Source organism: Barbus barbus (genome assembly GCF_936440315.1).
Source record: "Barbus barbus genome assembly, chromosome: 20".
NCBI classification, from domain to species: Eukaryota; Metazoa; Chordata; class Actinopteri; order Cypriniformes; family Cyprinidae; genus Barbus; species Barbus barbus.
The window spans coordinates 24,637,125-24,662,708 of NC_136748.1; the positions used below are offsets into that span (position 1 = coordinate 24,637,125).

At 36.2% G+C, this 25,584-nt stretch overlaps 1 protein-coding gene across 5 annotated transcripts in view; it reads left to right on the plus strand.

Annotated features, from left to right (window-relative positions):
• The first annotated feature begins 1,021 nt into the window (after positions 1-1,021).
• Positions 1,022-25,584, plus strand: part of LOC306885983 (apoptosis-stimulating of p53 protein 1-like) — a 46,719-nt gene continuing 22,156 nt past the window's right edge. For 2 of the 5 annotated variants that reach the window (XM_079442822.1, XM_079442824.1), the window contains exons 1-4: positions 10,549-10,817; positions 13,314-13,461; positions 15,594-15,713; positions 18,327-18,394. In XM_079442822.1, the coding sequence (XP_079298948.1) occupies positions 10,686-10,817; positions 13,314-13,461; positions 15,594-15,713; positions 18,327-18,394 (468 nt within the window). In that variant the 5' untranslated portion in view covers positions 10,549-10,685. Of the gene's footprint in view, positions 1,223-10,548; positions 10,818-13,313; positions 13,462-15,593; positions 15,714-17,997; positions 18,079-18,326; positions 18,395-24,113; positions 24,629-25,584 lie in introns of those variants that run through there. The other 3 variants (XM_079442823.1, XM_079442825.1, XM_079442826.1) reach the window with 3 other exon arrangements.

Here is a 25,584-nt window from a genome sequence, read left to right on the forward strand (position 1 = left end):
TCTTTACGCCTATGGCAAGCCAAATTAACATTTGCTCCTTAAAAACAACTATTTTATGTTACTAATACGTGTACAATACAAACACACTTTTGACTCATATCTTGTACTTATTCATCACATGCTATTGCTTAATCACTTACCCAGTGTAAACCTACTTATTTAATTTTCAGTGTTAAATACATTGGTTCAGATATCATTTAGGCCAGGGGTGCCCAACCCTGTTCCCGACGATCGACTGTCCTGCAAAGTTCAGCTCCAACTCTAATCAAACACACCTGAAGCAACTAATTAAGGTCTTCAGGATCGTGTGAAAATTAAAGGCAGGTGTGTGTGATTAGAGTTGGAGCTAAACTTTGCAGGACAGTCGATCGCCAGGAACACAGGGCCAGCGCCAAGGGGGGGCATTCGCGGGCCGTGCCCCCCCCCCCCCCCCCCAAACGAGTTACTGTGCCCCCCCCCCCCACACTTTCCATCCTCTCCCCTCCCTGCTGAACACGATCGATTTCGAAAGCGAAATTACCAATAAAACAGCTCAAATAAGAAAGCGATTGCACGCTTTAGCGAGCGTCAGCAACTGCATGCGATCACAGATTGCGCGCTCCCCCCACCCCACACAACGTGGCTTGTGCCCCCCCCTAGAAAAATTTAAATGCCCCCCTGATGGAGGTGCCGTGGCGCCGGCTCTGCAGGAACAGGGTTGGGCACCCCTGAATTAGGCTATTCATTTCTGACTAGTATGTAGTCCAGAGGTTGTGGTCATTAGTACTTATTCTTTAATCACTAGTAATCATTCAGATATTTACCAGTATCTATTCCAGGATTTCCTTATTACAAGATGAATGGACGAGTTTTCAGACACTATGAATTCCAGTATTCTCATATAGCCGTACAGTAATCTAATGGGCAGTTTGTAAATATTATGTAAATTAAAAATATGAGTAGAATATAAACAAATCCGAGTTAAAGACACAAATGTGAAAACGGCTTGCCATAACACCCTGCACAAAACACCAAAGCCACTGGATTGGGACGCCGCTGTGACGTAAATGACCCAGTTCATCCTTTCACCACATCCACAGGATCAAACTCATAACGGGCAAAGGGCTTGAATAGCAGAATTATTCATTTAACTTTTTGTTCACTCGCCTTTAAAAGTTAAAGACTTATTTTTTTTAATTCAGGTCTTCCTGTTTGATTTCGCCATTCTTCAATCATGATGCCGGTAAGTTTGTAGCAGCTGATGATACTTTACTGCCGCTGAGACTCAGAGCTGTCGGTCAGGAGCATGATTGACAGCTCGCACTCAACATCATTCATAAATTGTGTATGCTTTGCGTTGGGCTGCGGGATTCAGTTACTATCATGAAGGAATGCGGTTCTTATGGCTTGTCAGTCACAGTAAGGATCGAGTTAGAGAAGCGATCATGCTGAAGAAATCATTGCATGTGCCAGATATAATAATCAAATGGGTGTAGTATGGATTTTAATATTAAATTGTGGGTTGCCTGTTATGAGAGATAAGTTACTGGTCACACAGCCTATATGCCATTAGTACAAAAAAACAGCAGCCTTTGTGGTTTAACAGATTTTGGTTGAATGGAGTTAGCTTCCACCTAGAGTGAATTACATGCGCAATATGTATGATTTCTTTATATTTACAGATTATATAAATTATATTTTTGAAGGAAGGTCGTTTGAGTATGTTTTATTTCAGTTTTTCTTTTAAAGATTTGTTACTTGGCGTTTCTTTTGTTTGTCAAATTACCTGGCAATTTCTGACTGAAAATAATTTCTACACTTTATTATTTTTATTTTTTTTTGTATTCCACAAAAGTATTTTGACACTTTATCCACTCTTAAAATGTATGAATGTACATTTTTAATATGAAGCGCAACACAAGTGCACCAGTTACTTAATACTAATAGTGATTTTTAAACTGGCTTAGAAAAGTTTTGCACTGAGGTTCTAGCATCACCTTGCTTTATTTTATACTTTGCATCAAATTATTTCTAAGTAAAAGTATGTACAGTGCCTTGCGAAAGTATTCATATGCCATAATTGTTTTTATGTTGTTGCCTTATGTTAAACTACTTTAAATTCCTTTTTTTCCCACGTCACCCTACACAACATACACCATAATGGTAAAGCAAAAACAGGTTTTTAACGTCTTTGCAAATGTATTAAAAATAAAAGAACTTTAATTATTCAATTGCATAAATACTCATACCCTTATCTGGGACTATTTAAATTGAGCTCAGGAGCATTCATATTGCTTGTAGATGTTACTACACTTTGAGTGAAGTTAACCTGTGGCAAACTCAATTGAATGGGTATGAGTTGGAAAGGCACACGTCTTAATAAAAGGTCTAATAGCTGATAATGCATTTCAGAGCAAAAATCAAGCCCTGAGGTCAAAAGAACTGCCTGTAGAGAAACAGGTTTGTGTCAAGCCACACATCTGGGGAAGAGTTCAGAAAAAAATTCTGCTTCATTGAAGGGCCACAAATGCATGTAGTCTCTGTTACCCTTAATATAAGAAGTTTGCAACAACCAGGATTCTTCCTAGAGCTGGCCTCTTGGCCAAACTGAGCAATTGATGGAGAAGGGCTTTGGTTAGTGTGGTGACCAAGAACCTGATGGTAACTCTAATTGAGCTCCGTGATCATATATGCAGATGGGAGAAACTTACAGAAGGACAATCATCACTGCAACACTCCACTGATCTGGGCTTTATGGCGGTGTGGCAAAACTCAATCCTCTCATGAAACGCATGAAACACACTTGTAATTTGCAGAAAAGCACCTAAAGGACCCTCAGACTGTGAGAAACAAGATTCTCTGGTCTGATGAACCTCAATTCCATGCATCCTGTTTGAAGGAAACCAGGCTCTGCTCATCACCTGCAGAGTACCATCTCAAAAGTAAAGTGTGCAGGTAGCAGCCTCATGCGGTGGGGCTGTTTTTCAGCAGCAGGTACTGAGGGACTCTTCAGAGTAGAAGAAAATCTCAATGCACCAAAATATTGATATAGCCTTTATGAAAACCCAATCCAAAGCATTCAGAACCTCAGACTGGGCAGAAGGTTCACCTTTCAATGGCACAATGAACCTAAACACACAGTAAGAGTGACTTATAGGCAACTCTGTGAATGTCCTTGAGTGGTCCAGCAACAGCCTGGGATTAAACCCAGTCAAATATTTCTGGAGAAACCTGAAAATGTGCATCTGCTCCCATCCAACCTGACAGACCTTGAGAGGTGAAGAGGTGAGGAGAAGAATGGCAGATAATTGCCAAATGCTGATGAGAAAAGCTTGTCACATCAAACAAAAAAACACTCGAGACTGTAAAGGTGCTTCAGCTAAATATTTAGTTAAAGGTATTAATACTTATGCAATGTACTTATTTCAGTTTTTTATTTTGATTAAATTTAAGAAGTTGTGACAGTTCTGTTTTTGCTTTGTCCATATCGTTTATGGAATGTAGATTGATGTGGGGGGAAAAAAGTAATTTAAAGCGGTTTAATATAAGGCAGCAACATAACAAAACGTGAGAAAAATTATGGGGTATGAATACTTTCGCAAGGCACTGTGTATACACACACTCTGTCAATATTGGTTTATTTTCCTTGTAGCTGTAAGGTTTGTCAGTAGCACATTACAATAAGTAATTTTTAAATGTATTAATATCAGTCAATGAAATTAGTCAATTTGAACGTACAATACATTTTGTTTTAAATCAAACACTGTATTTGTTAAAGTAATAGTTCTTCCAAAAAAAGAAGCTTCTGTTGTCATTTATTAATCCTCAAGTTGATCAAAACCTTTCTTCTGTTGAAGATAAAAAGATATTTAGAAAAATGTTGGTAATTATACAGCTGCCAGTAGCCATTGACTTCCACAGTGTGGAGAACATTTTGGTTACCAACATTCTTCAAAATATCTTCTTTTGTGTTTAGCAGTTTGGAACAAATTTAGGTTAAAGTTACTACAGAATACTACAGAATTTAATTTTTTTGGTGAACTATACCTTTAACTTTAATGAATGAACTGTGAACATGAACAAACAGTGTACAATTATATTTTTACTAACTAATATTAACAAAGATTAATAAACTGCTAAATATATATTGTTCATTGTTAGTTCATGTTTGCTAATACATTTACTAATATTAACCAATTAAACTTTATTGTAAAGTGTTAGTATTACTATAAAATGCTATGTATTTTTCATTCATTCCACTTTTACTGATATTTATTCTACATTCTGGTTGTGTTCGCATTCCTCATCCTGTCAGATTTCTTGTTCTGTCATTGTTTCTGTGTGAGAGTGATGCAGTTTGTGGCTGTGCTGAATGAAACATTAGCCTGCTGGGAGTATTTTAAGGCGCTGTGCGGTGAGCTGTGGAAAGCTTGGGTCAGTTGTCAGAATTCCTGAATTGTGACACACTCAGGGTTGTGTGCTTTTAAGTCCCCAACACCCCAAATCCTGGAGCACTTTTTCCAGCAGTTCCAACAGAATACTGTTAGAGTAGAAACTGCCATCTTATTTTCCTTCTCCATGAGGCAGAATTGTCCCACAATAGGACGTATTAGAGCACAGATTACAGGGAGAGCCAGATGGGGTCAAAGATCAAAGGTGAATGAAAGGAGCATCCTCTGTACTGAAGTTAACCTTTCACCTTTGCACAGGCAGTTACATTTTGAGTTCAGACAGATTGGACTGAGAGTGGATTTAGAGTTAACTAACAGAGCTAATGGACTACACACTTCTCCTGTGGAGAATTAAAGATTCCCTCACTTTTGGCTGCATGTTTCCTTCTTTTGCCTTTAGTACCGCAGGAAGGATTCCATGACATGTCAAACTCCAACGCAGACATGTGCGATTAACCTCAGGACTTCAGACTGACATGTAATTATAAAAGTACTACAGCTTAGATGTCTTTAAATCCTGCTCGAGCTTGAGAACTGATCTGCCAAACAACCAACAGGCACAGATTAGTGATGGGAAGTCCGATTCTTTCCCACGAACTGGTTGTTTCATACAGTTTGTTTCAGTGAACTGGTATAAATAACCGATTGACCAGTTAGTTAATGTCACGTATGCACATTTCAATTAAAGGGGTCATGAACTGCCTTTGTTTGTTGTTTTGTACTGTTCTCTGAGGTCCACTTATAATGCAAGATTTTTACCTCAAAAACATCATAATTTAAAAGTAATAGGCTATTTTCACCCTTCATCTTAACTCTCTGTTTGAATAGGTGTGACGGATTGTAGAGTCAGAATTAAATCACTACTGCTACGATTAGCTAATAGTTGTGTATGTTTGAGAGCTTACATCCTTCACAGATGGATGCTGCTGTGATTTAGGTTAAAAACTCATAAATGTTCAGTACATATCAAATGATCTGTAATAACAGACAAAGCAATAGTGATTACGTAATAAAAACAGTTACTCACACTTGTGTGGTGCAACATCGGATCCAATATAGTTGCACAGCATCATTTTATTAGTTTCAATCTTTCTGAAAATCTTGTGTCGAATTGTGCTTTGTTCGTAAACAAATCCATGGTAAAATAAAGTGAATAAAGTTCTTACTTACGGGGTCTGGCACTTTATTAAAAATAAAGTTCATCATATAAAGTTTATCATTTGGTTTCTGTGTAGACCTTCGTTCGCCCCTATCTTTATTTACACTGCATGCATGAATCAGTGGGCGGGGCTAAACAGGCAGCGATGTAGAAGCAGGCGTTGATCTTCTTCTGTGGAGGTGGTGTTTATCCACACAATTACGTCATAAAGTGGAAACATACTTTTTTTAAACCCTCGGCAGACAGTTTGTAAGTTGGACTTGACCGCACACCTTCATAGGAGCACCGAATGAGTTGGGAAAAGCCGGCATAGTAGGATCATATACTCTTGGATATTGGCTCATTTTGAGTTGTAGTGTCTGTTGGGCACATCTGAGAGTGAGTTTTGATTGAGTAACTTATAGAGTCGTGCTGACTCGAGCTGCAAACTGTTTCAGACAATTCAGTCCAATTTGGTGAACTGATTCATCCAGTTTACTAAAAAACTTTGTTTGCGATCCTTGCGATCACTAACCCAGATCAGTCTTTTATTTTCAGAGCTGGGGTTTATGTTGACTTACCGTGCATATGAATATTTATAACTCTAGAAGTGCTAGATGGGAAATGCCGGAAGTATTTTCTTCCTTTGGGACAAGATAAATAAAATATCAAATATGATAAGCAAGCAGAAATGTCTTCGTGTTAAGTTAATTAAAGTCTGGAGAATTTTCAGAAGCTTGCCGCTTGCAATAAGCAAGAGTTATTCTGTTTTGCTATGTAAAATCGCTCACAGCATTTTGAATATTCATAAACATCTATGCCGCCCATAGTGTAAAGTGGGTGGGGTGGTGATGGCGCAGTGGATAAGACACATGCCTTTGGTGTGAGAGACCCGGGTTCGAATCCACTGTGAGACACCAATGTGTCCCTGAGCAAGACACTTAACCCCTAGTTGCTCCAGAGGCGTGCAACCTCTGACATATATAGCAATTGTAAGTCGCTTTGGAAAAAAGCGTCAGCTAAATGAATAAATGTAAATGTAAAGTCTATGACAGCTATAAGCTATGACAAGTGAGTTTACGTTTGCATATTGAAGCAGTAAATAGGAAGATGTGCTCTGTTTACCTTACAGCTTGTTCATTTCCTATAGAACCGAGTATTAAAGCTTCTAGATGAAACATGACTGATTTTCATTTGCTGAGAGAACATGAATCTGTCTCTTCTTGTCAATTTCCAGTTATGGATTGAACAAATTGTGCCCTAGGTGAACGCACACACATTTCGACTGTCTCATCGTGTGTTTTTGTCTGTCCTTTACACTCTGGCTGGCAGTTTTCTGGTTGTGAGATTACAACTTCATCTGCACTCAGAACAGAGAGTGTTGGCAGCTCAGGATCTTTAATACGTCCCACGTCACTGTAGTAGGAAGCTGAGCCAGTGTGTGCTTTAGTTATTAGTCCTCACTAGTGTCGCTCACATCTCCCCTGAGACGCATTATTGAAATTACGACCTCACAGTATCGCTGAATCTCTAAATCTCTTGAGGGAATCGACTCCTGTGCTTCACCTTTGCAATAATGGTTACTTAGATTATTTTGTGATTAGGTTTGTTTATATATCAATACGAGAGGGCAGTAAACTTATGAAGTTATAATATGATGTCAGTGTCCTCTATGGGTGCAACACAATAAGGTAAACATACGTCATAGATATTACTATGTTGTGGATTTCAGCTCTGCTGAAATGCTGTATTGACGAATCAGAAGCTAGGACGAAAACTATATATTTTATAATTAATATCATTAGCACACATTATTACATGATATAGTGTTTGGCAGAACATTTGTATAAATATATAAATATCCATATTATTATTATTAAAATAGAACATTTTGTAACTTTAGAAATGTCTTTTGTGTCACTTTTGATAAATTCAATGTATCCTTGCTGAATAAAAATATTAATTTATTTATAAAATATATCTTACTGACCTCAGACTTTTGATGGGTATAGTGTATATCAACCAACCTGCTCTCTGGATATATCGACCATTAAAAATGTATTAATTTCTTTCAGTAAACTTAAATATAATGTAGTTCTATATATAACTGTAGATTTCATTTTTGTGTAGTTGTAAATATTGTAACTATCTATAACTAAATCTATATATACTTCTCTATATATAGTTACAATTGTTTCTGTCTGTCTACATGGAAAAAATTAAATAAAACTGTGACTAATGATTATTGATTATGAGTAAGAGGCTGGAGAGTTATTTATGAATTCTTTCTTGGAATTCATGATGATTTATTCTCATTTTCCCTAATTTTTCATTTCAGTTTCCTTTTAGTCCTTTTTCCATGCCATCAAAGCCAAAACTTCCATTAAATGTGAAATCCAAACATACTCTGGTCTGTTTTCAAGCTCAGGACAGGTCCAGGTGTCAGACTCATGAGAGCGAGGAGCTGTCAGGGCCGTTAAATGCTCTTAGATTGAGTGTGCTGTTTACTGCTGTTAACTGCATTTAACTATGCAAGTCTTTGACCGGCAGTGAAGTGAGGGGAACTGACATGTTTCCATGGATGCAGTCATTGCTATGGACACCCTATTGATGGCTCAGTAAAGTAAATCAGGTGAGCATTCACAGTGTCAACAATCCCACAATGCTTAAGCAGGGGCACATAAACCATTTGTATCAAATGAATTAAAAATGCTTTGAGTTGTATGTTCAGACATTTGGGTGTTAATCAGTTGGATAGTATTATATGATGTTCATAGAAGTGTTTTGATGTCTTTTTTAGGATTTTTCATACAGAAGCTTCTTATTTAATGATGTTACAAACTAAAGGAAGCAATAACAGTTTGTACAGTGGAAACTGGGCAGCTTTACCCGGTCAGACGTGTCCCAGCCAGAGCTCTATTTGTCAGGACGCCCAAGACCCACAGTGACAAGGCCTGGCTGTGTCCTGAGATTTATTATTGACAAAGCATTGAGTGCTGCGACTTCAGCTCCTTCTTTGGAATCAGAAAACCTTCTGTAGATACTGCACAATCATAGTGGACAGAGATGAGCCCATATTGATTATTAGTGGTGCTAATGCTAAAGCATGCATCACTATTATGATTATCATACTTATAAATGTTAGGGTTAATTTTCCCAGAGCTTAGTTTTCAAAGCAATCAGATATTCAACTTTTCTGGCAGACAAAACAACAAAAATCCAATAGACATCAAAGAAAAAAAAATCAAAACAATCTGTCATTAATTACTCACCCTCATGTCATTCCAAACCCTTAAGACCTTCGTTCATCTTCGGTACACAAATTAAGATATTTTTGATGAAATCCAAGAGCTCTCTGACCCTGCATAGACAACATTGCAACTGACACTGGCCCAGAAACGAAGTAAGAACATCATTAAAACGGTTCATGTGACATCAGTGGTTCAACCGTAATTTTATGATGCTACGAGAGTAATTTTTGTACGCAAAGAAAACAACAATGACTTTATTCAACAATTCTTCTCTTCCCTGTCAGTCAGCTCACGCATTCACAACAGTACCACGATGTATACATGTTTATTACTCTGCTTGTAAAAAAGGCACAACGCATCTGGGGTCTACATCAGAACTCCAGCACATGGACTATTTTAAGAATGTCCTTTTCTGGGCCTTGAATGTAGTAGTTGCATTGCTGTCTATGGAGGATCAGAAAGCTCTCGGATTTCATCAAAAATATCTTAATTTGTGTTCGAAGATGAATGAAGGTCTTATGGGTTTGAAACGACATGAGGGTGAGTAATTAATGACAGAATTTTCATTTTTGTGTGAACTATCCCTTTAAGGAGGGATTCAAGTCAAATTTAGAGACCAGAATATCTTGGTGGTACGGGCACTTTTGACATGAGCAAGTAAGCAACCATCCAGAACATCCTAGCAGCTGCTTAGCAGTGTTTTTGTAATCACTTACAACACCCTAGCAACAACCACCAATTCCTTTTCAGCCATCCAGAACATGCTAGAAACGGCCTAGAACCCACTAGCAACTGCTTTCCCTGGCAACCACCTAGAACACCCTAGCAACTGCTTGGCAACCATTCAGAACTCTTTATCGACCACTTAGCAATGCCTTGGCAACTACCCAGAACACCTTTGCATCCATTTAGCAACACTCTGTAAACATCTACAGTAGAACACCCTACCATCTGCTTAGCAAAGCTTTGGCAACCATTCAGAACATGCTAGAAACTGCCCAGAAACTACTCTGGCAACTACACTAGCAACCATTTTGAAATACCTTGGTAAAATGTGGTTTGTATTTTAAATGTGGACCAGAAGTTGCTGCCAACTTTACTTCAGTATTGTGACGGATTTCCAACTGAAACAGAATATTGAAGAGAGTGCAAGGTTTTATTTTTCCAGTTAAGGATTTTATGGCCAAACCGTCAAACTGACGTCATCAGAGAAGGAATGCCATTCCAGAGCTGAAGTAAATGTTCAGATTTTGATAAAAAATTCCCAAGACAATTTTTAAGTGGATTGACTTGCACAGATTAATTGTTCACCTCAAGACTAGCAATGTGCACTAACAAAGTAAATTTTGATTTCATGAGCACTTTCATCTGAATGGATGATCGGCAGGCTTTAAAGCCCTTGTATACATTAAGTGCATATAGTCTATCTTTTCTTCTTAATTCGATAACGTAAGTGGCATGAGTGTGACTTCCTATGCCGAAGTGTGTGTTTTGGTCTGAGTGAGCGTGACGTGGAGTTCGGTCCGCTCTATCAGTGACATGTCACAGGACGGTCTGTGTAATGTCATCAGATACTTCTTATCTTCCCCTGGCACCTCTGCTTGTTCCTGAGGGAATGCACTTTGGGAAAGAGAGCTCACCCACCCTCACCGGCCCCCCTCCCCTTCCCAAAATGCCCCCAAACCCCCTCCCCTTCCTTGACCAATCTATAGTATCTCCACTCACACACTCTCAGTCAGACAGACAGCCAGGCACCCAGAGAGAGAGAGAGAGAGAGACACACACACACTCCAGTGGCAGCAGGCAGCTCCCCAGTGCCTGGACTGCCCAGCTCCTCCAATCCATCAACCCCAGCCTCAGAGCTCCATGAGGAGGTTCATCAGTATGGTGCTACACAGCCTGGTCAGCGCCTCCAAGGCCAGGCCCTGGCTGCAAAAGAGAGCGTGGACGCAGGGGACGGAAGACCGGAAGTTCAAGGTGCCACACGGGGCGACTAAGGTAAAAGTCCAGAGGGCTTAAGACAAGCGAGATAGGGGCAGACGAGGGGATGCCGAGGATAGAAGTTTAGGCACTTGTGTATGGCTTAAAATAGCGGTACATGTCTGGGGCATGGTGGATTTCAGAAGACTGACATTTGTTTTTCAGTGCATGTGTAAGTGAGGAGTGTTAAATGGAGTCTTGCTAAAGTTGGAACGGATCGCGGATATGTTAAATCAAAGGGTGCTATTTCACGCACATGTTTGTCGCATGCTGAGATAGGCTTGTTGTTTATTTCTTGCATGCAAACTTTTGTAGTTTGGAAAAGTTGTGGGATGCTGTTGATTAGGAGAAAATTCTCTCAATTTGTTAGAACAAACAAAAAATATGTTGACAGAAATCTACTTAAAATGGAAGTATAACATGAGTTTGGGGTGTATTTCCTATATCCATTATAAGTACATAATTTCTATGTTTTTGTTTGTTTATGCAAATTGAGGAACGTTTAAATTCGTTTTTTTTTTGTGTGTGTTTTAAAAAAAATAGAATGGAACTTTCATTCAGTAAAAGATGATGCTATATTTCAGTTTTTCACAGCATTCACAGACTGTCTTTCAGTAACACTTTACATGAGGTTTAATTTGTGAACATTAGTTAATATACAAGACAACATGAACTAACAATGAACATTATGCTTTTTACAGCATGTATTCATCTTCGCTAATATTAGTTAACAGATACAACTTTTGATTTTAGAAATTGATTGGTTAATGTTGAAATTAACTTAGATTAATAAAGGCTGTAGAATATTGTTCATTATTAGCTGTTTTTAATGTTATTAACTAATAAAACCTTAATGTAAAGTGTTACCTTTTCATTGTTTAAAGGGATAGTTCACCCAAGAAATTAAATTCTGTTTTCATTAAATCAACCCTCATGTCATTCCCATTTCCACTGTTTTTTTCTGAGGAACACAGAAGATATTTTGAGAAATGTCTGTTTTTTTTTTTTTTGTCTATACAAAGTTGTCCAATGTAGTCTTAGTTCCCATTGACTTTCACTGTATGGACTAAAACAGTTCTTCAGAATGTCTCCTTTTGTGTTCTTAAGAAAGAAAGGTTCACAGGTTTTGACCGTAAATGATGGCAGAATTTTCATTTTTGGATGAACTATTCCTTTAATTCTAATTGATTTACAATGTTTGTCTTTGGCCATGCAATTGAATTGTTCAGATAGAGTGTAAGCATGATTTGACTTTTTTTTTTTTTTTTTTTGGCCCTGTGCTATTCTAATATGAAACCTCGTGACAATAAAATTCCAGGCAGCTGTCCAGGTCGGGATTATCCGCTGTCTTCACAGATCACAGCAGCATTTCCCTTTCTGGATTTGTTTGGCTTCAGCCAGCGAAACAGTTTCCTTAGCTCTCTAGCCACACGCTCTCATGTTTGCACCCCCGTCTAATCAGATTATTATAGCTCTGCCCTGTAATCCAACCCTCACAGAATTTCTCTTTCAATCGGCTGCTTGCTTGTTTGGAGGGATTGTGTTACACTTTAGGAGTAAAGCCTGTGGGAATTGAATTCAGATGGATTTATAAGATTTTTAAATTTGTAAGTGAAGTGAAGCTGGATGAAGGATACATCAATGTGTTTACATTTTATTGGTGACTGCTGTAATAAAATACATGCATTTCCCAAATGCCTGGTATACCTAAAGATACCTGAAGAGATTTATTTGTTGCAATCATTCTTACTGTACTCTGTTTATTTAAAATGACAGATTAATGTTTTTCAAAAAAAAATCTAAATATTATTTTATTTAAAAGGGTGTTTAAAGGCATTTTATTTTATTATTTTATTTTTTATAAGGAGTGCTTAAAGCTATTTTATTTTATTTTATTATGCCACTTGACATCTCACCACAGTGTCTTTTGCACAGGTGAGCAGCACCCAAAATCTGACAAATGCCATTTGACCAACAGTTTATTTTTTGTCTCGTTCTTCATCAGTGTTTCTCATACGTTTTTTGGCCAATTCTTAATCCAGTTTTCATTAGTTTAATCCTCTTTGATAGAAACCCCTCTGAATGATGGAGTATCATCTAATGACTAAATAAAATAACTTGTTTGACGTCGATGTATGACAAAGACTTTGCTGGAAGGTTTCTTTCCTAAATCTCCTAGAAACCTTAGATATTTTCCATTTTGTGTGTGGTTAAAGTCCTTGCCAATATTTTGTGGTACGTGGGAGATAATAGATCAGGCATAATGATGCCTTTTTCTTGGCAGTGTGTAGAAGAAACATGCAATTCCCTTGATTTCAGCTCAACTTTTGAATGTCTTTTATTTAGCTCTCATCTGTCTGTGCAGTTGGCACTCATTTGATGAGACGACAGGGAAAATTAACAAACATTTCAAGAATTATGACCAGGCAAGATAGATTAAGGAGAAGCCCACACAGTCAAAATGAGAGGCTGGAAGTTCACTCAAAGAAAGATGTTATTCTTTCCTCTTTACAGATGATTCTGACTGTATTCCTGAGTGATAATCAACAGTTGCTGACCGAGGTGCCCATTACCCCAGAGACGCTCTGCAAGGATGTGGTGGAATTCTGTAAGGAGGCTGGGGAGAGCGGCTGCCACCTCGCTGAGGTCTGGAGAGGAAAAGGTATGAGTCTGTTGGCACATACTGTACACTAATATTCAAAAGTTTGGGGTCATTGAGATGGTTTTTAAATAAATAGTTTTATTCAGCAAGGATGAACTACTTTGATCAAAAATGACAGTATAGACATTTATAATGTTTCAAAATATTTATATTTCAAATAAATGCATTTCTTTTTCTATTGATCAAAGAATACTGAATTTAAAAATGCATTACGGTTTCCACAAAAATATGAAACATTGCTGCTGATAATAATCAATGTTTCTTGAATGTTTCCTCAAATACATGCAGCATTGGTGAGCATGAGAAACTTCTTTACCAACATCTTACCAACTCCAAACATTTTAATGGTAGTATATTTTAATTTGCGAGTTGAAATATAAATAGTCTGTTGCTTTAGTTTAATTTAGACAATATAAACTCTTCAGTTTTACCTAGTATGGTTGACTTATTATTGTAGAGCCAGACTTTTGATAATTGGCATAAAGTCTGGTCCACTTTTCATCTTATTCTTTCCAAGAACCACTTTACTAATGTGGAAAAGAGTCATCTGAACAAGTCCCTTGTCATTCACTGTTTGTGTTAGTTAGTCGTGTTAGCATCTGGCTAAATGAAATCCATTAAAATGCATTCATCTAGCTGAAAAAGTCAAAAGAGAACCATTGCATTGTGGGCCATGTTGAGTATGCATGAATCTGCACCGTCTGAGCTCTTTTGGCTATGTCTTAACTTTATTTAATCTTCCATAAAATTTCGGATGGATAGTATGCAAATTTAGATGTAGAGTCTGAATATTTTTCAGCAATTTGATGCTATATTAACTATCCAGTGACTAGTTCTGTATATTAATTGCTTAATTTTAGCAACCTGATTTTAAAAACTGAAAGAAAAAGAAATCGATGCACCCTGAATGCCAGAATTTGCAGAAAACCAGATCGGATTTTGGACAGCTTGACATTTTGGACAACTATTTTTGTGTTAACTGTACTGTTCTTTCATGAACCAAGGTTATTTTCGTATTATTTATATACTATTATAATATTTATTTATTTATTTATTTATCATTTTTATATTTAATTTTATTTCAGCTTTCTTTTAATAAATCAGCACAACATTGCTTTAAATGGTTCATGGGGGCCTGTAGGCGAGACTAATGAGTCTGAGACTAATGTTGATTCAACATATTACACAGTACTGTAAAATGATTTAGTACTTTCTAGTCGAGTCTCATGAATCACCTGTTCTTTAGTCAGTGAATACAGACACATGCCATATGTACAGTGCAGTCGGATTTCTTCATGCTCTGCTCAATATGGCTGACAGATACAGATGTATTGCTTAGCTCTGTTACATCACTGAATGGAAACGTTCATGGACCAGATGCCACAGAGAAAGCAACACTGTCCATCACACAACAATGACGTCCTTGTCAGAGTCTGTCCTAGACAGTGGGTGGTAGTATGTGGGTCAGAACGTCTCAGGGCCTGGGCCGCAGCCTCTAGGTTTGTTTACATGGCTCCTGCGGGTCTGTTATTCTAGTGTCCCACACATGGCACGCGGCCCGCACTGTCAAAGACAGTAAAGATAGCCTTCAGCAAGGATAGCCAGACCTTTTTCATCTGGACACGCCACCGTGTTTTGCTACGGGGCTATTGCATAATAGAAAGGACATTTTCTTTTTTTAAGTTTTCATACAATGTGGATTAGATTAAAACAGAAGTATTATAACAGTAGAAACATTTTTTTATTTTGGTATCTTCATTTTTTTACTGAGCAATTGATTATATCTACACCTGTGATCAATTTTGTATCTGACACACTCTGAGGAAGGCCGAAATGCATCAGTGTGCAGTTTTTAATGTTCCTAGAGTGAGCCATGTTTGAATAAAGGCTTTTTACATTTTGGAACCGGAAGAAGTGCCTTGGATCCGTTTTTTCTATAGATATATTTTTGAACCCAACCAAAGAGCACCTTCTGGGATCATTAAATGGAGGTCCTTTCAGCAAGTAGCGCTCCAAGATCTTTTCCTTGAAGTATTATAACAGTTTTGACATTCACATTCTCTGTGCTAAGCATAGACTGCATGGTTTTATAGCCTGACTGTAACAAAGAGTGTCTGTGTTCTTATTCACAGAGAGAGCGATCCCTTTTGATCAGCTGATGTTCGAGCACCTACAGAAATGGGGTCAGAGGAGACAGGAAGTGAAGTTCTACCTGCGGCATGAGGAGTCTCCCATCGCAAACATTTCTCAAGGTGGGCAAAAGCTACACGAGATTGTTCACGTCCATGAATTTTTTTTTTTTTTTGCACTTTTCCTTGACAGGACAGTAGAGAAGTCAGGAAGCGAGTGGGAGAGAGAGAGAGATGGGAAAAGGTCCACAAGGCGAGATTCGATCTCGGGACACCCAAAGCACAACTTCTTCAGTGTCACATGATCCTTCTGAAATCATTCATAGTTGAAAACAGTTGTGCTGTGTAAAGTGATACTTTGGTGAATATTAAGTTCAAAAGAACCGCATTTATTTGAAATATAAATCTTTCGTAACATTATAAATGTCTTTACTGTCACTTTTGAATAATTTAATGCATCTTTGCTGAATAAAAGTATTAATTTCTTTAAAAAAACCTTACTGGCTGGAAAGATTTACCTTCAGAACCAACGTGCTAATCTGTAGTTGAGTTTTGTGATTAGTAACTTTCTATTAAAACTTTCAGTTGTTTTAAGTGAGAGTCCTGTGAGCGTTGGGCTTTGCAGAGTTTTTCTCTGCAGTTATGTAACTAATCCTCTTTGTGTGTAATTAATTGGTCTCCCGCCTTCTTGCGCTCATGTCTGCACCTGAGACAGACCATCAGACTAGAGGAGATGAGGAGCACGGATGCTTGTCTGACCTCCACAGAGAAATAAAATGAGAGAATGCATCACTATTTATATTGCTCATACATAGGATTAGTGATTTGAATTAGGGCTGCACAGTAAAAACAAAAAACAAAAAAAATATTATTATGAAGACATTATTAATGAATGATTGGGGTGAAACTGTAGGTGAGAGCATCTGCACAGAAAATTTTAAAGATTTTCTTAAACAGCTGAAAAATTACTTTTAACTTTTTGAGTGCAAACCATGCGTTTAGGGCTAAATTGTATTAAAAAAAATAAAACTCTTTCCAGTTTTATAGGCTACATTCCCACTATTTTTTGACCCATTTGATATGGCTATAGATGACTATACAATAATAATTATGGTTTTATTGTTATTAAATAAAAAATATTAAGCAAAAAAACCCAATATATATTATATTGTAAAAAAACCAAAAAAAAAACCCAAATAGTTAATATAAATATTTTTTGATATTTTGAAGTACAACCGTAAAATATTAGTATCATTGAGGTACTATAGTTTTTGGTAATATTTTGAATCAGTTTTTATTTTTAAATTTTTCCTTTTTATTTAGATTTTAGTTATCTTATTACATCAAGTAAACTATCTATCTATCTATCTATCTATCTATCTATCTATCTATCTATCTATCTATCTATCTATCTATCTATCTATCTATCTATCTATCTATCTATCTATCTATCTATCTATAAAATATCTATCTATCTATCTATCTATCTATCTATCTATCTATCTATCTATCTATCTATCTATCTATCTATCTATAAAATATCTATCTATCTATCTATCTATCTATCTATCTATCTATCTATCTATCTATCTATCTATCTATAAAATATCTATCTATCTATCTATCTATCTATCTATCTATCTATCTATCTATCTATCTATCTATCTATCTATCTATCTATAAAATATCTATCTATCTATCTATCTATCTATCTATCTATCTATCTATCTATCTATCTATCTATCTATCTATCTATCTATCTATCTATCTATCTATAAAATATCTATCTATCTATCTATCTATCTATCTATCTGTCTATCTGTCTATCTGTCTGTCTGTCTGTCTGTCTGTCTGTCTGTCAGTATTTATATTATACTGTATTATTTCAATTAATATTTATTGCAATATTTAAATGGTTTCCATTTTTGATTGTTAATTATAACCATGAAAATTACAATACTAAAATAGTTAACCTATCAATACTTAATAATACTAATACTTACTTACTAATACTTAATACTTAATAATTCTTAAACTATCAAGCTTGCATTTATTTTATTTAATTTTTAGCAACTGCATAACAATGCATTAAAGCCACTCATAACACCTTAGCAGCCTCATAGTAACACCATGGAAACATTGTGGCAGTAGGTTTTTGCACGGAAAGCAGCCCTGAAATGTGAAAATGTGAAATTCTAGTTCATCGTATCACTACATTCTAAATTAGTCTGAGAGGGCAGAGGGCGGTCAGTAGGATTGTGTACAGGCCTATCAGAGGCAGCGCGGTCCATGAAGGTCTTGGTATTTCCAGAGCCTCTGACAGGATTACACATAATAACACAGCCCTGGATTTAGAGAATTAAGCACCTGCTTATTTATAGATGGCACAGTTGGGAGTGCTGGTGAAACAAAGGCTCACAAAAGAGAAATGGCTGGAGGTTGGTAAACGTTGTTAAGCAACCCACTGTCTCGGCACAGACTGATCTGGGTAAATATGCCAGCCAAAATCCCACTTCTGGATCATAAGCTCATTAGATTCAAAGCTACCCTTTTTCTTTATTTTTTCAGCCATACGTGTGACTGGTGTTTTATTATTTTATGTTTCGTCAATACAAAAATGCCCCTCTGTCCAGTAGCACTGATTATGTTCGCCCACAGTGAGAGTTTTTAAGCTCTGCAACCGTTTGGACATTGTTGGAGTGCAGGGGTGATGATGTAATCTTGTTTTATTTCCAGGAAGTCAAACTTCAGAGCAGGCCGACAGGAAGCGCAAGGGGATCCCGGACAAGCCTTGCGAGAATGGGGTACGTTCACATTCATGCTGTTCTCAGTCACACTTTCCTTCTGGACTGTTTGAGACTCGTAATGAGGGCTGCTCAACTATAGGCTTCATGTAATTACGGTGGAACTGTGTAGACAAAACACAAGTTCAGCACTTAACTGAGCAATGCTCTACTTTTAGTGCAAACGACGTTTGTTTTTCCTTTTACTGCTGTAAAGGTTATAAAATGATTTTAAAAAAACTTGAAAACCTCTCTTATTTGTCAGCCTTTTTCTTCTTCATTTTTGTGGCTTCTATGGCCCACTTTTCCTTAATTTGAGCTTTAATTAAATTATATTTGGGCATGCACACTTGACAATGTAATGAACTTTGGATGATCATCTGTTGTCATATTAGATTAGATTAGATTAGATTAGATTCAACTTTATTGTCATTGCACATGTAAGGTACAAGGCAACGAAATGCAGTTAGCATCTAACCAGAAGTGCAATAAGCAGAGGTACAGGATATACAGTGCCTACAATATGTTACATATGTACAGAAATATACAGATAAGGCAGTAGTACTATGGACATAATTTACAAGTTTTTAAATACTATCAGTATGATATACAGATGGGTGATATGCACATACTATACAGATGGGTTGTGCAGTAAATGTATGTACAGTAGTACTATGGACATAATTTACAAGTTTTTAAATACTATCAGTATGATATACAGATGGGTGATATGAACATACTATACAGATGGGTTGTGCAGTAAATGTATGTACAGTAGTACTATGGACATAATTTACAAGTTTTTAAATACTATCAGTATGATATACAGATGGGTGATATGAACATACTATACAGATGGGTTGTGCAGTAAATGTATGTACACTATGAGCAAAAACTATGAAAATAATTACAAATGGATATGAATAAGCTATAAATTAAGATATATAAACACTAGTGCAATGAACATTGAAAGTGCATAGAAATAAAATTTACAGTACATAGTAATCAGTGTAGATTGGTTGTTTTTTTGTTGTTCTTGATATTGAAAGTGCAGATAACTTACAGTTAGGTATTTCTGTAATACTGTAATAGACTCTTACCCTTTACACAACTCAGGCTCATTACAAAATTAACATGCAATTTAATATTTGCATGATAATTTAAATTACTCATTACAAAATTACTTGTATGCTTGTTTGCTAAAAGAAAGCTTTCATGATTCTAGAGTCATCTGCGAGAAAATTAGACTTTATATATTTTTATTATTATTTAATATTTTATTATTTTATGTATTTTATATACTTTAAATGTTATTTTATGTACAACTATAATTTGTATTAATATTTTGAATTAACCTTTCTTTTTATATTTTCATTTTCATTTGAAATGCAAATGACTTTGAATTTACTTCTAATTTTTATAATTTAATTAAAATGACTTTCTTTGTCAAATTAATTTGATTCATTTAGTTTTTGGTTTTAGAATTGTTGTTGTTTTTTTTTAAATAGATTCTATTTAACTTGAATGTATTTTTATTACCGTTGTAGTTTTAGTAGTCTTTTCCCTAATAAGCCCCATTTTTAATAGTTTTAGCTTTAGTTTAAAATAATTCAACACTGCTTCAGTGTATATATAGTGTATAAAAGTCTTTTTGGTACTTTTTTGTAATTTTAGAAAACTCTACACTCTTATTGCAAGAAAACTACTTCTGTTCCACAGAAGTAAGAAAGTTCTACAAGTTTGAAACAGTTATTTTTTTGAAACAATTGACATTTTTTTTGGGCGAACTCCCTCCACTCCATATGTCTGCCTTTGATACCGATCTTGCAGAAAAAAAGGAGGTAGTGTTCTCTTTTTCCGAGCTCAGAAATGCACGTCTACATTCCTCTGCCAGTATCCATGTCAGTATTTTAAGAAAAAGGAAATTGATGTCTGTAGCTATATATTCCAGATCTCCAGACTGATTAACATTCCACAAGACTGTAATCATAAAACCCATAAAGCCGCACAGCTATTGAACAGGTGGTCATTGGGACCTTCCCAGCATCATCAGTTATGTTATAAATGAGTGACACGCTCACTGCGGCATCCCGATATGCGGCCCTCCCTGCATCCCATTATGCAGCTGTTATTACTGATAATCCAAGCAGCGGGGGCTTGTCTTTCAGGCCGTATCATGTGATGATATTTTAATTACATCCGGCCAATAAACTTCAGGACTTCTGAACTCCTGCGCTGGCCTGATTGTATACTCTTACTCTAAAACTGTCAGCGTAATTTGCAAGTCTGCAAGTGTGCTCCACTTTAAACCAGGTCAAAGGGCCAGAAGGCAAAATGTTAGCTACATGTTCAGAACACCAAAAGTCTCCTCCTGCCCCTGATAATACAGCCGAGCAGCTGAGAATGACTGTGTACATTTGACAGCCATGTATTATCTTTATATAGTATTTCTCTCAGGGTCAGAATATATCAGACTTTATTCAGGATGGTTTGAGTCATTATGCACGTCAGCATGTGTTGTTTGCCCATCTGTGTGTATTTTTAAAGATGGATGTACACTACCTTTCAAAAGGCTGCATTTATTTGACCAAAAATAAAGTAAAAACTGTAAGATTGTGAAATATTATTCCACTTTAAAATATTAGTAGTACAGTATTTTAAAATGTAATTCATTCCTGTGATGGGTAAGCTATTTTTTAGCAGCCATAACTCATAATTTCTTGTCATTATCAATGTTGAAAAGAGTTGTGCTGCTTAATAATTTTGTAGAAACTGCAATGCATTTTAGAACGTTCAAAAGAAATAGCATTTATTTGAAACAGAATTCTTTTTAACAATATAAAATCTTTACTGTCACTTTTTATCAATTGAAAGCATCTTTGCTAAATAAAATAATTAATTTAATTTAAAAAAGAGTCCCCAAACTTTTGAATGGTAGTGTATACTATGATTTGTTAATGTTAAGTATCAAAAATGTCAGATTTTCCTTTAAATTATATGTTTAATTTATGCCTTTATATGTTTAATTTCTATCATCTGATGCAACTTTGCATCAAACAAATGAACAAATCAGAGTTTGTTTTGAGGCAGAGAATTAGATATTAATTCTTAAGACCATTATTTACAACAGCATGTTAAAATAAATTTTTAATGCCATTTAGTTTTAAATAAATCCATCCTTAAGTGGCATGTAAAAGCAAAACAAACGGTGGTTGGTGTCTTTACTGTAAGTCAGACTAAGTGGGCGATTCTTGGCCAGAATGAGCTGCAATCTGAACAAGACTTTTATGCTATGTCCTTAAAATCAAATAGTTTAATTGTTTTAAGTACAAGCATATGCTTTGTTGTTGTAGTGCTTTCCAAAACCAGTGTTATTTTAGCATTTATATATACTGTTATAATTTCATATTTTGAATTAGTTTTTATTTGTATATTTTCTGTTTTCATTTGAAAGTTTTTGTTTTTTTTAATTGTTTTTGTCATTTTTATTAGTTTTTTTAAATGTTTATATATAGATCGTATTCGTTCCATTTCAGTTATTTATAAAAAAGTATGTTAGTTAATCTAAGTTAAACTAAATTTATATGAGAAATGATGTCTTGGCAACTAGAAAAATAAAATAATTAAATTAAAAATAATTAAAATTTTTAAATATTCTTTTTTATTTCAGTTAATGTTTATGTCATTTATTTATTACATCAATATCAATAATCAATAATATCCCTGCATTATATCAGAACAGACCTTCACATTTTTTGTCATTAACCGCCAGTTGATAAATATTGATATAGTGGATACTAAAACGTCTGTTATTTCGCCAAATCAAATCATTGCTCTAAAGCACATGCCTATCTAATGCATATTGTTCAGTGTGTACACTGAAGTTGACAGCACAGATTTTGCCCTGTGGCACTGGCTGTTTTCAGCGTATGGACATATGAAGGTCAGTCATGAGTGACCGTGGTCAGTACGAGGAGCTATTAAAATGAGAAGGGAGCTAAATGGCTGTCTCAGTGTTATTATAGCACTTATTGACTGTACCCATTTCTGTCCAAGATACCTCACCCAACTGGCACAAAAATGGTCTTGTTCAATTGCTCATCGCTGTTGGAAAACTAATATGGATTAGCCCATGAGCATCACTTCTTGCCGAAAGACATGCATTTCAAAATTGCGCATTTTAACTCCTTGTTGCTTACTTATTGAAATCTGACAGAATTTTAATCTATAATGACAAAAACTTTAGCTAATACAAATGCACTTTATGACATTATATTGGCCATTGACTTTTTATTTGGACATGTATGGTATTATTTGAAGTAAAGAATAGTCAATGTACAATGGTACTTTTTGTTTTCTTGTTAAACATTAATTTCATCAGCCTCCTCTTGTGCACTGTAATGCATGGTGCATTTGAAAGCACCTGCATGCTGTAAGTTGTGTCGCAGAGCTGCAGACATTAATGGCAGATTGGAGACCGTCACGCATCTGGGAGTAAGTGAGTGCTGGGCAGCTGTGGCGCAGAACGGGCAGTCCCCGGGAGAGGAGGGGTCTGTGTGTGCGTGCTCTAGTGATGTCCGATTCGCGAATGAATCATTATTTGAACCGATTGACTCGGATCATTTGAACCGATTTGCTTTGTTGTTGTAAATTCCCTGTAAATGCGATCTTTAGGCGTAGAAAATTGATATGTCACGTTGAAATCATAAACTTGATTAGGATATAGTTTTTTTCCCGGTTGCGGCGATTACAGAAATTAATATAACCATTTATGCAAAGCGATTCACTGAAATGAATCGGAATTCTCCTTCTTTCTGTAAATTCAAGATTGACGATAAGTCAATGAATTGTTAAATCGTTCCAGGGGCGTTTTGCCAAATTTTAATACTGTTTTTAAAATACAGTTTTGTGATATTGAGTGATCTTTTCTTTACCTGGCTGCGTCACAGAATCGTCCACAAGATGCCCAAGCTGCTCTTCCTTCACAAACGATAGAAGACATTTTCTAAGCTTTGGTTTCTAAAATGGATTGTAAGTAGCCTAAAGTATAATTATCCATCCTCATTCCTCTTTTTTTTTTGCTTTCTGTTTTTATAAAACATCCTTTTACAATTTCGTTGTGAGAATCCACTGTAAACGATTCAGTGAGTGAACTGTCCAAATGAATCAAATCGGCGATTAATGTCAGACATTTTGCCAACTCGTTTGACCAAAATAGTTTGGTGAATTTGGCATCGCTAGATCTGATTCTAAACAGCTGACACGACTTGTTTGCTTAAATATTTTCAGAGAAAATTATTCAGGTCGGTTTACGTCAACTTTCCTGTAGCTCAAACAGTAGAGCATGGCGCTAGCAACGCAAAGGTCATGGGTTTGATTCCCAGGGAAAGCAAGAGCTGATAAAATGTAAAAACTGTAACTTGAATGTAGTGTAAGTCGCTTTGGATAAAAGCGTCTGCTAAATGCGTAAATGTAAATCTTATCGATAAATAAGGATTTATCAGTGTTGAAATGAACGAGATAATTCTTAGTGTAATTATTTAGCATTTATTTTCGACTCGTTTACGATTCCAGACTGGGAATGATTTACTCAGACCCTTAAATTAATAATTTATACATGTTTTTTTTTTTTTTAGAATTTGTTCAACCGATTCTTTGAAAAGATCCGACTCCCACGAATGATTTGTTCAGGAATCGGACATCACTACTGCAGTCTACTCTCTGGGCAGGAGAAGCGCGCGCACACATTAAGAGCGAGAGAAGTGCTTGCACGTCAAAATTGAGCTTGAGGGGGGGAAAACTTACGCAGTCTCCATCATCACACATGCACGTTAACATTTTACAAAGGTCACGCGTTTCTATCCAACATTTTATTGTTTAATGTACTGTAATTGCTCATCAGAGTCACGAGACTAATTATGTAGTAAACAAAAACACGCAAAGTCAGTCGCGCTGAGTGGGGATGACAGCCTGACTCATCGCTAATGTGCTGGATGACTTCACTCCTGCTTTTTGGAGAGGGGAATGCGGCTGTGAGTGTGACTCTGGGGTCTCATAACGAGCACAACACCGCAGATACTACAGCTGCACTGCATCCGTCCACACAGCACCACCGATGCTTTTCACATTAGAGACTCGGAAACACTGTTAGAAATGGAGTGGAACCACGTCGAGACTGTGCAGGAATTCACAGCTGAAGGACAATGCAGCAAAATTAAGGTCCGATCATGCAGAATAACCTGGGACTCTCACCAGGTAATTTTAGCGCTCATCTTTTAAGTGGATCCTTATGCGTTGCTCTGTAGCATTGATTTGTGAAGCACAGAACCGGTTTACTCAGATTTTCAGCCTGATCAATAGGAAGCAGGATTGACCAGTTGTTATAAGTGTCAAAGTGTTGGATCAGGTTACTTTGTTGTCTAGTTACATGAGCTGATAGATCACAGCTGTATGTACTGTATTGGGAAGGGATGCTGCCAGTTGACGTAATATTTCAAACAGTGAGTGTGAATAGTTAATCTGCAATTACTTTTAACAACATTTTGATATGTATAATCATTATACATGCAGATCTCAGTGGAGAGACTGCAATGGATATTGTGCTTTTAACCTTTTATGCAGCTCTAAAAAGGTGATAAAATAAAAAACACTTATTGTATTATTACACTTAAAATTATTGAAATATCCATGACGACACAACTGTCATTATTTTGCAATTGTAGCTAATTTATAATATCAGAGCTCATATAGTTGACTAATGGTTACCCTAAAGCTGACATTCTAGGGAAAATGCTTTTATTTAATAATTCATGAGCTATAGATTACATATTTTTATATCAAAAATGCACCAATATGCTTGATATATTTGGATAAAATATAATACATTTGCTATGACGTTAAATCTTGTTACTTGCCACATATAAGATTTACTTTGGCATTCCTAAATAAGTTGGTTTTATAAAATCTATATCATTTTTGAATCTCTTAATCACATACAGATAGAAATTGTGCTCAGTTCACAATCTAAAACTTATTAAACCTCTCTCTCCCCTACATGTTATTTGTCAGCTACCCATTTACAGATGTGCCAGAATCAAGCAGGTTCTCCTTTCTATAAAATTGGGATACAATAAGTGTGATGAATTGAATCTCGGTGCAAACTGACATTTTTTTTTCAGTAGCTGCCATGTCAGACCTCAAAAAGTGCATTT